The sequence below is a fragment of the Astyanax mexicanus genome, chromosome 14 (assembly GCF_023375975.1).
Source record: "Astyanax mexicanus isolate ESR-SI-001 chromosome 14, AstMex3_surface, whole genome shotgun sequence".
In the NCBI taxonomy this organism is placed as follows: Eukaryota; Metazoa; Chordata; class Actinopteri; order Characiformes; family Acestrorhamphidae; genus Astyanax; species Astyanax mexicanus.
The window spans coordinates 41717608-41732157 of NC_064421.1; the positions used below are offsets into that span (position 1 = coordinate 41717608).

Sequence of the window (14550 nt, forward strand, 5' to 3'; positions counted from 1 at the left end):
CTAATTAAAAACCAGCCCTGCTCCTGCTCCTTTTCTCCTCTATTCCACTATTCCCCCTTGGCCTCCTTTAGGCTGTGTCTTAAATGTTCTTGCCTTTAACTTCTATGTCCTCTATTGCTAACTGTAAGTCACTTTGGATAAAAGCATTCACTAAATGTAATGTAATGTACTTCATCTCACTGATGCAATCAAATTAAAAAGCTAAATGCAATCAAATGAGTTCCTCACAACTACTGGGAAGCCTCATCACACCATCCGGATAGGGCTATAGATACACAACTGCCTACTGGGGCTTTCTGCGCAAGCAAAAATTAACTAAATACCCATAGGTAGGTAGCCCTGGTTGGCAAGACTACTCACTGATGGTGAGTAAAGCACACTCATTATGCAAATAAATGTTGCCAGGAGTCAATAGGAAAGATGTACTTCTGGGAATTACTGTATCCTACAGACTATAAAGCTTTATAAACCAAAAAATAAAGCTTATTTTAAGCAACAGTAGTAAGGAGGAAGGGTGTCTCCATGTTCCCCTTCTAATAGGGAAACTGGGGGGAAGCGCCTACGTAAACAAAAATGTGATTTCTTTCAAAGTCAAATGAGTGCTGGATGTAATCTACACAGATTTCTCTCCTGAGAACTGTCTGTTTAGGTGAGTAAAGTGCTTCAGCTTAGATTTCCAATATTTTCAACAGCACGGTTAGCAGCTGCGCTAGCTGTGGTTTGCCTAGATTAGCAGGGCTTAGCGCTAGTAAACGCTGCCCGTGAGCGCTGCACTGAGGAACCCTGAGTGTTCTGGTAAGCCAGGGTGCTGTCAGCCAACGGTTCATGCCACATAACTTGTTTTAACACGGTAAAAACACACAGACTAAAGACCAATATACTCACTGTGGTTAGCGGCTAATGCTAATACTGCTCCAGCCTGGAGAAACTTCACTGAAATTCCTGTATAATTCTGCACTTCAGCAGAGTGGCTTTACTGCTCATTACAACCTGACTGGTAGAATTCATACATAAATTCTCTCGTTCTCTTTTTCTTTCACTTTTTCTGCTATTTTTTTTTTTTCAGTCTTCCTCATGTTTTTTCTGTCATCTTCATCTTTTCTGTTCTCTGACTTCTTTTTAATCACTACGAGGCGATCACTGTAGCTCTCTCACAGGACTTTCCTAATCTGGTCCCCATGACCTATTTTTCATCTGAACCGAAGAGCAAGGAAGGGAGGAGAGAGGGAGAGAAAGAGAGAGAGAGAGAGAGAGAGAGAGAGAGAGAGAGAGAGAGAGAGAAAGAGAGAGAGGGGAAAAGACACAGAGGCAGACTGGATCTGTCACATTCAGACAATTTTACTTCTCCGAAATCCCCAGGCTGCTTCCCGGTTCGGTGCCAGCAGCAGCCTTTGATCACTAACTACAAAACTCTTCTCTCTGCACTCGAATTCAAGCTCTCTCAGTGCTGCAAGTCACAGGATAGTGTTATGTAAGTTATCATGACGTATTACTTCAGGGGATGGCTGCGGAAAGCCAGCTTCTCTATAAGTTGAGAGGTGTTATCTTGTGAGTAAGCTCAAACACTGGCCTGTGTGATTGTGGAAAGGCAGTATGAAATATGGGTGTTGGAGTGAAGCCTGATGGTGGGGCTGGATGTGCTTTATAAACGAGACATGCCTATTCTAAAGTTACATAGTCGGCCATTTGAAGGTCTTATTTTATCGCTTTTTTCATTCATTTTAAAATGTCTATTTGTGGTCTGTAGTATGATTTTTTTTTTTTTTTTTTTTTTTTTTGTGAAAGAAAGTGAACCGGTATATACCGCTGCTTTAGTCCAGTGGAGGAGTGCAAGGGGACCATTGGCCAAAATTGATTAGTTTCTATTTTGCGAAGTAAAAATGATTTTGAATATATAATTAGTTCAGCAAATTTAACACACTAGTTGTGTTATTTATTAGAGTAATTTTAAGCGGTATGCATTTTACCCATCATGGATAAATGGTTAAAAACAGAGGCTTTGGCAACGAAAGACCAGTAAGTAGACCAGTTTCTAGTAAAGCAGCCACTTTCTAACTAAAAGAACCAAGAAAAGCCGCAAAAATTTAAACGAATTACAAAAACAAAACAAAAAAATAAAGCTAAAAAATAAATAAATTTTAAAGCTATGGATGGCTTTTTTTTTTCTTTTTTTTGCCTTTGTATCTTTGTGTAGAATCAAAAAATAGTGTAGGTCCCAGTAAAAAAAAAATAAATAAATAAATAACCTTTCCTAAATTAGAATTATTTTACTCATTTCTTTTTTTATGTCTTTTAGGACAATTTCGGACATCCCATAAAACCTTTGTATTTTTAAACATATTATGAACATATTTTTGAACATATTAGTTGGCCAATATTAATAGATGGAGCTTATGTAACCTACATAATAAAACTTAATTAAAAGTAAAGAAATTAGTTAATAACAGTTAATAGTTGTAAAATATAATGGGAAAAATAATCTCAAATCTCATTACTGTTTAAATGTAGCCTAAAGGTCCATAGAATTTAAAGGTGTTAAAAAAAAAACTAAGGATTTTATGGTGTCCTAATTTTTTCATATATCTGTATATCTGAAATCTATTTTCAAGCCTCAGTTCTGTCATTGTTCTCTGCATCACAGAAATCACTGGATCTGAAAGTGCTGTAGAGAACTGATGATAGGACAAACTTCTTCAGGACTTTCCTTTTCCGACTTTTTACTGATTATTGGAAGTGACTGCCTCTTAGAACCTGTAAACATCTTAAAAATGGGGTTTGGATCAGATTTCTGCACTGTTTCTGTTGACCTGAGTTATAAAAACAGATCGCAGATTGGCTTCGAATGCTCTTTGTCGTGGGGGGTTTAGGTCTCTCAGACCTGGAGGAAAACTGACAGTGACGGAATGTTTTCCTTTCCCCTCTCGCTCACTCTTTCCATAACTCTTCACTTTCTGGAACCTTCTGGAGTATTCCATTTCTCCTGCTGGCGGCCGGAGAGTGCAGCCTGACGCTACGATTATTAGGTGTTTCTGGCCTCAGTAGGGTCAAGCCGTGGGGTTTTATCACTTGGGAGAAAAAAATGGTCAGGGGTTTAAGAGTTTAGAAGTGAGATCCTTAAGAAGAGAGCCTTGATGACATTAAAATGCGCTAATAAAGTTATAGCTCTGAGCCTGGTTGCATGAAACACCTTGGAAAATCTGAATGGAAATGGTCTCTTTTTACAATAGTGTGTAGTCCAAGACTAGACTTAATCCCTATTGGGGAAACATTCCCCTTAAAGATTTTACTTTAAGTATAAAACTTGAAGCTTTAAGTGAAGCAGCCACTGTATCTCTAATCAAAATAACTGAGAATAGCAGCATAATTCCAAATGAAAAAAATACAGCAGAGCAGGGCTAAAATAAAGCTTTGCATGACTAAAATTAAAGCTTTACACAGGTAAAACTAAAGCTGTGTGCAGCAAAAATCAAAGCTCTGCACAACTAAAATTAAAGCTTAATGCGACAAAAATTAAAGCTCTGCAAAGCTAAAATAAACCTGCCCACCGTTAAAATTAAAGCTCCGCACAGCTAAAATTAAAGCTCCGCACAGCTAAAATCAAAGCTCCGCACAGCTAAAATTAAAGCTCTGCATGGCTAAAATTAAAGCTCTGCATGGCTAAAATTAAAGCTCCGCACAGCTAAAATTAAAGCTCCGCACAGCTAAAATTAAAGCTCCGCACAGCTAAAATTAAAGCTCCGCACAGCTAAAATTAAAGCTCCGCACAGCTAAAATTAAAGCTCTGCACAGCTCAAATGAAAGCTCTGCAGCAAAAATGAAAGCTCTGCACAACTAAAATTAATGCTCCGCACAACTAAAATTAAAGCTCTGCACCACTTAAAATAAATGAAATATTACATGGGAGAAAAATGTTGTCAGAGGTTTAAGAGTTTAGAATTGAGCCTGGTTGCATGAAACACTAAATCTGAATAGAAAGTCTCCATTAAAAAATAGCATGTGATGCAAGAATAACTTAATCAATAAATTTGGGAAACACCCCCCCTTAATGTTTATAGTAAAAGTATAAACCTTATCGGAAGATCATTTAAATACGTGTTGCGTAAAATCTTCGCGATTACGTATTTAACTAAGAGAAAATGGTGAGAAATATACTACATACCATTGTGGCTAAGCAAGAGCTAACCCACTCTCTGGTTACGGTAAGACTCGAGGGCGGAGCTATTGTTTGCCCTGTGATTGATCAGGGTTCTGCTGATGTCAGCCTGACCCAATTTTAAACTCACCCATTCTACAGCCAGAGGAAAGTGGTGAAATACAGAAGAGATTTAGTTAGCCGCTAATGCTAATGCTCCAGCTTGAGTAGAAATCTGGAAATTTAAGTTTACTGTAAATAAACGGAAGCTCTTTGCTCACCCAAATAAACAGTTGTCAGAAGAGAAATCTGTGTAGATTAACAGCCAGCGCTCATTTGACTGTTTGACTGAATATTTAGAGTTACAGTTTTGTTTACTTAACTTAGTAGTGAAACCGTCTGAATTAGAAGAAAAATATTGCAAAACCATAAAATGCGCCTTATAATCTGGTGCTCCTTATGTTTAAAAAAAATAGACCAGAAAATAGACGGTGATTGATTGTTTGCCCTGTGATTGGTCAGAGTTCTGCTGATGTCAGCTTGACACAATTTTAAACCCACCCTTTTATAGCTATAGGAGAGTGATAGTGGTGAAATACGGAGTTCCAGAGGAGACAAATTAATACAAATGAAATTTAATGTGATTTGTTTTATGCAACCTGTCACTTTTTTGTTGTTGTAGTAATTTGAATGGCTGTTTTGTGAGGATTTGAAAGTGAAACACATTTTATGAGGATTATAAGAGCGTGCTGAGAGTGTTGAGTGTGTGTGAGCAATACTGCAGGTCAGCGTGCTCTTGTCCAGTTGTCCTAAAAAGAACCTACTTCACAGCCCTGTTAAATTCCTGGAAATGGGTCTTTTAATCTGTTTTTAATACGCTGAAAGTGTGGCTGGGAAGTCCTGCAGAGTGGTGATGACATACGGGCCGGCTGTGTGGCTGCTCAGGTCTTTTTGTTCCTGACCGTGTTCCTGACCGTGTTGAGTCATCAGGCCGGAGTTTTTAATTCCCTGCAGAACTCTGCGCTCCAATTGTTTAGAGGGGAGTGTGTGGGAGGGGGTCCAGCAGCAGTGACTATTCTTGAGTTTGAGTGTGTGTTCCTATTCGCTGTGTGTTTGTGTGTGTGTGTGTGTGTGCATGTGTGGGTGCTCATGTTATATAAGCAGTGAGGCCAGAGAGGTGCACGCTGAATCAAGATCAGTTAGAAGATACCTGAGGCCAGAACGGAAGGAAGACGAGTAAGCAGATGGAAGCGTGTTTGGCTTTCTGAAATGAACAATCTTTACTTAAATCTCACAATCTGCACACTGTAAAGTAAAGCACTGTCCACCTGCCTAATATTGTGTAGGTCTCCTTTATGCTGTCAAAACAGCTCTGACCTGACCTGTCAAATTAATTACTACAAGTATTTAGTAATGAGTAATATATATATATATATATTTTTTTTATGTATTTATTTATTGTTTATTTCAATTTTTTTCCCACTTTCTCCCCAATTTACACGGCCAATTATCCAACCCACTCATTAGGAAAGCGCAGCGGCTCGGCTTCGATACATCAGCTCACAGACGCCCTGTGCTGCAGACATCACCCTAGGAGTGATGTGGGGAGAGAGCGCCACCTACCCACCCAGAGGGAGCAAGGCCAATTTTGCTCCCTCTGACGCCGGCAGCTTGATGGCAAAGCTGCATGAGCGGGGGTTCGAACCAGTAATTAGTAATATTAAGTAGTATTGTAAGTTGAGGAGTACAATTTACAATATGTACTTAGACCTAGATGTTTGAGAGTGGTTATAAATAGTACATTTCATTACTGTGCACATGACAGTAAACTCTTTGAATCTTGAATAATGAACACTATTATCTAACAATGTAATGCAAAACTGGAAGGAGGAGCTACTTTAGCAACATAAAAAAGTAATACATTATTCTAGTCATATTTAAAAGAAGAAAAGGAAATAAATAAATAAAAAAAAAATAAAGAGGAAAAACTGCTAGAGATACGCAGGACTAATGCTGGCATAGCAACACTTCATCACTTACAAAACTGTATAGATCATATATTATTTATTAATATAAAGCACAGCTAAAATCCTTTAATTTCCCCCAAAATCATCAGAGCGCCTTTTAATCCAGTGCGTCTTTTGTATGAATTTTACCAGTCAGGTTGTAAGGAGCAGTAAAGCCATTTCGCAGAAGTGCAGCGTTCTTAATAAGTTTCAGCAATGTTTCTCCAGCACAGAGGTTGGAGCAGTATTAGCAACTGCAGTGCTAGCTCTTTCCCTGTTCAAAGTTTTAAAACAAGCTACATTGGACGAACTGCTAGCTGATAGCACTCTGGGTTCCTCAGAGTAAAACTGCATCATTTACTAGCGGTGAGCACTGCTAATCGTGGCTAGCGCTACTGCTAACCTCTCCATGCATAATCTGGCAAATCTAAACACCAATAAGGCTATTCTAAAAATTGCAATTGCAATATAACGAGACCCTGATGACCTGTTGCACCTTTTCTTCACATTAATTCAATCAGGCTGGAGATACAGAACATAAGTGTCTAAAAACTTGTCCTGCATTGAATGTGAATGACATTTTTGCCAGACACTTTTTTGTTGGTCATAATCAATGCAGAGGAGTGTTAAAAACCAATTTTAAAATTGAAAAAGCAACTAAAACAAATTTTTGTTCATTAATAGATGGAATGTGTTCCACTAAGGTAATGGAAGATACCAGTCCTACTTCAATTTTGTATAAACCTTTTTTTTTACCTTTTAAAAACACCCTTTCCTGTGGTCATTTCTGCCTTTACAGCGCCCCCTCAGGTTCAACTGTGACTTACAATATACAGATCAGTTCATTAATAATACTGCCCACTGGTGACATCTAAATATCTGCATCTCACTGCTATCTGCTGCAGCTCAGCCCAATCAGCTCTACCTGTTGCCCTGCCCTGCGGCGCCCCTAAACCCATACATCATTCAGCGCCCCATCGGAACTTCCCCTCCCATTTTTTGTTAGCATTTTTCAAATTTGAGGGAGTTTAGTTTAGTGTACTCCTTCAATACCTCTTTCCTGTCTGTTTCTGTTGATTCACCCTCTTTGCTCATGTTCTCAGTAAATGAGCAGGCTGAGTTAGCTAGCTCATGGATCTACACGACTCTCTGGCTCACTGAAGTATTTGGACGCAGCTGGCCGTCAGTAGTCAGCTCCAGTGGCCTGACTTCAGCCGTGCCTCACAGAGCTCCACAGTTAAACTGATACAGATAATGGCATTGTTGAACCCTCACTAAAGACACTTGTTTGAGTGTGTGTGAACACAACAATGCACTGTATCATTTCCTCTCAGTACATCCTGCTATTCAATACTAGAAAAGATTGCTTGGATGAAACATTGTTAATCAGGATATTTGGCCTATTTTAAGAACGTTATTTTTATTATAATCAGCTGAAATATCATCATTTTGACAGGCCTACTCCACACCACTCTCCTCCTCTCTTGCGCTTTCTGATCGTACTCCAGCACATATTCACAGACTACACCCTGTAATTTCCCTCCTCCAGTGTACTCACTCTGAGAGGCTGTGCTCGCCTCAGTTCACAGTGGGCCATTACACACACATACACACACACACACACACACACACACACACACACACACAAGCCTCCAGTGTTTCCCCTCTTCGGGAGATAAAGACAGTTTTGTGTTTCTGAGTTTATTTCCGTTCCGTTTGGTGCTCTTCTCGATAGCAGCCTGTGTGAAATGTTTAAAAATACACACACTCACACACACACACACGCACACACATCAGCACCTTTTCTTCATCCCTTCATAATAGAATGAGATGAAGTCATTTGCTTCCTGCAGGATGTAGTCTTTATTAACCCCAACCCCATGCTATGTCTGTAGATGTAAACCTAAGCATCATTCTTTGTAGTTTAATATACCACATGTCATTGGACAGGAACTACACTAGTCTAAGACTATGTTCACATTACAAGCCACATTGCTCAAATCCGATTTTTTGCTCATATCAGATTTGACTATCTTGACTGTTCACATTCACAAATGTAAGTGAGCTGTATCTGTGTGTAATGTGAACGAATCTGTCCCTGAAACGCCTCACATGCTCACATTGATACATGTATAAACGTCTCCTTTTCACAAATAACAAAAAAAAACATCATATCAGAGAGACGAGAGACTCGTAGGTTTATAAGGGGAAATGGATGAGTTTGTTAGCAGCTCATATGTGGAGCATCTTTTGCTGGAGTGGAGACACAGCAAACAGCTGGTCTAAAGTACATTTTCAGGTCGAGGAGGTGAAAAAATGTCAGGCTGTTTGCTTTTGCTGTTTTTGCAGCTACAGCTGCACAACTGCACCAAAAGATGTGTTGTGGGTACAAGAGAGAAGCATGTAGCGCATAGATGCATTAAAAGCAAATAGACGCATTAATTCCAATTTGAGCGTTCACATTCATGTCGCATGTCCATGGATGGGCATGGGACGTATCTGATTTAGGACCACATATGAAAGTGACTCAAATCTGATTTGAAAAGAAAAAAAGGATTTAGCACATTCACACAGCCATGAAAAAATCAGATCTGAGCCACATTGAGCCAAAAAAATCAGATTTGAGTCACTTCAGCCTGGTAATGTAAACGCAGCCTATGTTGTCTAACTAGTCTAATTTGTGTTCCATGATTTTTGAAAAGGAACTAAATAACGCTGCCTTAACCCCTGGGATATGCATCTGGATTGAATTTGGATGGGATTTTAAACAGAGTTGCTTGTCTGTATGCATAGAGAATTCTAGTCAGATTACCACTTTTTGCTCTGTCCACTGTGGGTGGTAATGCCTTATGCAAAACTCACTTTTGTGAGCTTTTGTATTTCTGCTTGGGTCTCGACTGCCTCTTTAAATGCTCCAACCTCAAAAAACCATCCATTTGTTTTCTGTAAGTCAGTTTAAGAATCTCTTAGTTTCTGGCAGTTCAATTCAGAAACTATTTTTAAATCTGTGAACATTTTTTTTTATTCAAAATGGTCAAGCAGGAAGTTTGTTGCATTGCTCCAGAGTTCGCTGGTCTGCTGCTTTTGGCCGCTTTTCAGCTTCTTTTAGCTTAGGGTGATGACTGTATTTCCGAAATACCTCAGTTTCATTTTACACTGCTTGCAAACAATTGTGATAATGTCAAGCTCTCTCTTCTCCAGGACATTTTAAAATCCAAAGAATCCAAATTGTGCCCTGGCTTTTCACAACGACGGGGTGGGTTGAATCACTCTCTTCTCCTGCTCCATGCTAGCGGACTCCATTCAGATGAACGAAGCTGGCTAACTAACTAGCTTGCTGTATGGTGGCCTAGAAGGCCTTCTTCTACTGTGGTCAAGTTGGAAAAATACAAAATACAACCTAATCGCATTTTTAAATCAATTTTTACCCTTTAAACTAGTTCTGATCTAGTTGTCTGGCCATAAGGATTTAACCAATCTCAAAGTTGCCCGGGTCTTCACATCTACCTACACCCTGTTCCTATTTTTATTAGGTTTTCTTTGGACCATTGCTAGAAGGTACACTGCTTGCTGAGGGTGCCCCAGAAACTGAAACTGCCATAATGATTTGACCCATCTCAAAGTTTCATAAATCTACATGACTGCCCAGTTCTTCATTCAGTACCTTTAACTACAAGATCCAACTTTTCAGTAACTATCTTAACAAACATCTCAGACCTTAAAACATTCTGATGTTGCGAGATAACCAACGCTATTCACTGCATCAGTAAAATAAAAACACACACTTCCACCCCCACACACACTTATCTGACATGCTATTGTTGATTGCTTCCAGTGGTCATTCATATTTCTATAGTAATGTAGGCAGTTCTACAAAGCTTTTTGTGGTCAGTGGTTTTGCCATGCCTACCCACACACTCTCGGAGTGGGAGAACACAGTGGGCTGATGGAGGATGTGACTAATGCAGCTGAACTCTCCAGCTCCTGCTCCTCTTAATGTGATTTACATTGTCTAGTCCTCCGAGTTGTGCTTAGTTGGTGCCACTGTTATAAGGAAGTGATAAATGTTTAATGTATTTGCTTTACAACCCCGTTTTCCATCTTCTTAAGACTTGAGTGGTCGTCAGGTTACTGTTTGGAAAATACTAGTGCATTTCTTTTGTTGTTGATGATCACGACTTACAGCCAATGAAAACCCAAAAATCAGTGTCTCTGAAAATTAGATTTTTATATAAGACATATATAATTGGTACTTGGGCAGTGTGGACAGTGTGCCAAATCCTGCTGGAAAATGAAATCCACATCTCCATAAACGTTGTTAGCAGAGGAAAGCATGAAGTGCTGTAAGATTTTCTGGGAAAACACTGCACTTGGACTTTGGATGTACTCATAGACTGTGTATAGATAGACAGAGCATCGTCTCTCAAAAGTGAAGCCACCACAGGTCGGCCGCCCCCTGCTGTTCGGTTGCAGAAAGCTGTGTAACCCCACCCAACCCCACCCATAGGTTTCAATAGCAAAACAGACAACTTTCAATTACGTTTTTTTTCCCCAATATACTGTAATTCTACCTCCATTATTTAAATGCAACAGCAAGTGTAACCTCTGCTTATATTGTCAAATTTTTATATCCCCACAGAATTCATTTTTAAAAACGTTATTCAGCTCTATTCAAAAAGGTGTGGTTATTGTAAAAGGGCTGGGTTACACCAAGCCAGGGTGGGACCAGTAACTGTATGGGTGGAACCATAGACTGTGTATAGCTCTGTGGAGGCAGCCCTCAGGGGCGGGGTTATTTAAATGAGTAGGCTGTCTCTCTACATACTCTCTCCCTCCTCTGGTCTCTACTGCGCAGACTCAGGTATCAGGATCGCCAACATGGCGAAAGATTTTGGCTTCATTTTCATTGAACGAATGGGAACGGCGACACGACGTCCATCTTTTTTACAGTCCCTGGATGTACTTGATATATCAGAGTGGATCAACACCAGCAGATGACATGTCTCTCCAAACCATCACTGATTGTGGAAACTTCACACTAAACCTCAAGCAGCTTGGACTGTGTGTCTCTCCACTCTTCCTTCAGACTCTGATCCTTTGATTTCCGAATGAAATTAAAATGTTTTTAATGATCAGTGATTGTTTTGAGAGACATGTCATCTGCTGGTGCTGGTGTTGAAAAATTCCCAGTTATAATAATTAGTTTGTTTATAGTTGTTTGTCCATGTTCTCTCTCTCTTTAGACGGCCTATGGGATCCATCCAGTGTACAGTTGCTGAAGCTCGGGGTTCTGCCGGTGAAGGCTCTGCTGGCTGTAGGGGAGCATGTGTGGGCATCTTCTGGAGGCCAGGTCTTTATCATCAACACCAACACACACTCTGTGGAGGTAAATAGACCCTTTTTCATTTTCTTGTTAGTGAGGTGAGGAGCGGCTTCTGATTTTTAAAGAAATATAGCATGACTTTTATTATTTGTGATTGAATGGTAAAGAGATAGTTGGGTGACATTTCTTATTTGCAATCTATTAGACAAGTTTAATTAAAGCTATCAGTCCAATGTAGCTAAATATGTAGCCAATTATTAGCCTATTAAAAAGCTCTACCTCGCTCTGCCACACTCTACCTTACTATGCCATGCTCTACATGACTCTGCCTTGCTGTACCACACTCTACCTTTCTTTACCTCACTCTCTACCTCACTTTACCATGTTCTAGTGCCTCATTCTGCTATGCTCTGCCACACTCTGCATGACTCTACCATGCTTGCTTTACCTCACTTGGCCTTATTCTACCTCACCCTGCCTCTCGCTCTGCCTCACACTACCTGCTCAGCCTCACTCTGCCACACTCTACCTCACTATGCCATGCTCTAGTTGACTCTACTTCCCCCTACCAGGCTCTACCTCATGCTGTCTTGCTCTACCTCACTCTACCTTGCTCTACTTCACCCTGCCTTGAGCTACCTTGCATAACCTCACCCTGCCTTACTCTGCCTCACTCTACCTCACACTACCTCATTCAACCTCGCCCTGCCAAGCTCTACTTGACTACACAGGCTCTACCTCACTCTGCCTTGCTCTACCTCGCTCTACTTGACTCTACTTGACTCCAATTCACTCTACTAGCCTCTACCTCACGCTGTCTTGCTCTACGTCACTGTACTTTGCTCTACTTGACTCTACCAGGCTCTACCTCACTCTGCCTTGCTCTACCTCACTCTACCTCGCTCTACTTGACTCTACCAGGCTCTACCTTACTCTGCCTTGCTCTACCTTGCTCTACGTGACTCTACTTCACTCTACCAGGCTCTACCTCACGCTGTCTTGCTCTACGTCACTCTACCTTGCTCTACTTTACCCTGCCTTGAGCTACCTTGCATAACCTCACCCTGCCTCACTCTGTCTCACACTACCTCATTCAACCTCGCCCTCCCATGCTCTACCTCCCTACGCCATGCTTTCCCTCACTCTGCATGACTCTGCTGTTCTCTGCCTTGCTCTGTTTGACTCTGCCTCACTCTCCCTGACTCTGCCTCAGTTATTTTATTGTGCACTCCTGGTTGTAAGGCTTACAGACAGTGTGACAGTGCTGTGTGTTTATTAAGGCTTTATTAAATGGTTCTAGATGTTTAATAGCTGTTTGTGCAGTTGCTGTTGGTTTTCTGCAGTTGGGGATTTACACCGTGGGGATGGCGCAGTGCGTTTGCTCTCCTCCTCCTCCTCCTCCTCCTCACGGCAGGCTGGTGTGTGAGGGTTATTTTAGCCAGCAGGAGAGAGGTGGGTGTGTGTACAGCGTGAGTTCACGCTTCTCCTGCTCTGCTGTCCCACGCAGCGCGAGAGGAGCCAGGCACACACACACAGCTCTCACACAGCTAAATATTCCTCAGTGCTGCCTGCTGTACAAGTGTATATATACATATATCTATACTCTGTAGAGCTGCAGTGCTGTAGATCACTGTGTGTCTGATCCAGTCAGAACAGCTCTGTGGTGTTTTGTGTTCTTGTTATTCTGATAGTGTTTAAATGTAACGTTGCTGTTCAACACAAACCTATTGCATTGACTTCCTTTGGAAATAAATAAGGTTGCTGTTTGGAGATACAGGTTTTTGTGTGATTTAATGAATTCCATTGTGAATAATCTATGTTCTGTATTAGCCAACTCTTCTCTGTCTGCTTTAGTGCTGAAATGCTGCTTTATTGCTGAGGTACAGAAAATGCTTTGATTCTCTCTCTCTTTCTCTCTTTCTCTCTCTTTCTCTCTCTCTTATCCTCTTCTTCTTGCTCTCTTTCTCACTCACCCTCTCTCACACTTTCTCTCTCACATTTTTCTTGGCCTTTCTCATATCTTCTTCTCACCCCTGCCTTTCTTTTTTCTCTTTCTTTCTCTCATTCTTTATTTTTCTTTTCTGTCAATCGTCCTTTCTTTCTCCCTTAGACTCCCTCTCTTTTTCTTTTTCCTCACAAATTCTGTCTCTTTGTACACACTCCCTTTTTCTCTTACTCAATCTCAGCCATTATCTTGTCTCTTTTTCTTGCTTTCTTTTTCCTGTCTTTTTAATTCCTTCTCACTCTTTCTCTTCTTCTCTCTTACTCCCTTTTTTTTCTCTTTTGCCGTTCTCTCACTCACACTCACTCTTATTCTCTCACCCTTTCTCTTTCTAACTCTCTCTCCCTTTTTATAGCCATTTCTGACTCTCTTTCTTCCTTTCTTTTTTGCCCTTTCTCTTTTTTCCTTCTGTCTTTCTCAGTTTCTTACCCTTACTCCTCGTTCTCTCTCAACCTTTCTCTCACATCGTTCTCTCTCTCATCTCTTTTGCCCTCTCTCTCAACACCCTCTGTCTCTGTTTTCTTACTTTCTTTTTTCTTTCACTTGGCTGTTCTCTCTCTCTTTTCTGCTATTCGTCAACTTTTCTTCTGCTTTCTTTCTGTCTATCTTTCTTTGTCTCTCTCTCTTTTACCCCACTTCTTTTCATTTCTCTCTTTGTCTCTCTCTGTCTCTCTTTCGCATTTCTATCAAATTTTTCTTGGCCTTTCTCTTATCTCCTTCTCACCCCCCTTTCTTTTTCTCTCTCTCTTCGTTTTTCTCAACATTTTTCTTTGTCACTCGTCCTTTTTCTCTCCCTTAGACTACCTCTCTCTTTTTCTTTTTCCTCACTTATTCTGTCTGTTCTTTCTTTTCTCTTTTACACACATTCACTCTTTCACTCACTCTCGCCCTTTCTCTCTTCTCTTTTTTTGCTTCCCCTTTTTCTTAGCCTTTTAATTCCTTCTCACTCTCTCTTGCCCTCTCTCACTCCTTCTTTTCTCTCTTTTGCCCTTCTCTCACTCACATTCACTCTTGCTCTTTCACCCTTTCTCTCTCTAACTCTCTCTCCCTTTTTCTAGCCATTTCTGACTCTCTTTCTTCCTTTCTC

General features: G+C 40.5%; 2 protein-coding genes across 4 annotated transcripts in view; one reads left to right on the top strand and one right to left on the bottom strand.

Annotated features, from left to right (window-relative positions):
* The window catches only part of fam167b (family with sequence similarity 167 member B), a 679430-nt gene that overhangs the window by 459150 nt on the left and 205730 nt on the right, over positions 1–14550 (bottom strand). The window lies entirely within an intron of this gene.
* arhgef10 (Rho guanine nucleotide exchange factor (GEF) 10) overlaps positions 1–14550 on the top strand; it is a 135182-nt gene that overhangs the window by 86371 nt on the left and 34261 nt on the right. For all 3 annotated transcript variants that reach the window (XM_049463559.1, XM_049463558.1, XM_049463560.1), the window contains one exon: positions 11382–11524. In XM_049463559.1, coding sequence (XP_049319516.1) covers positions 11382–11524 — 143 coding nt within the window. The remainder of the gene's footprint in view (positions 1–11381; positions 11525–14550) is intronic.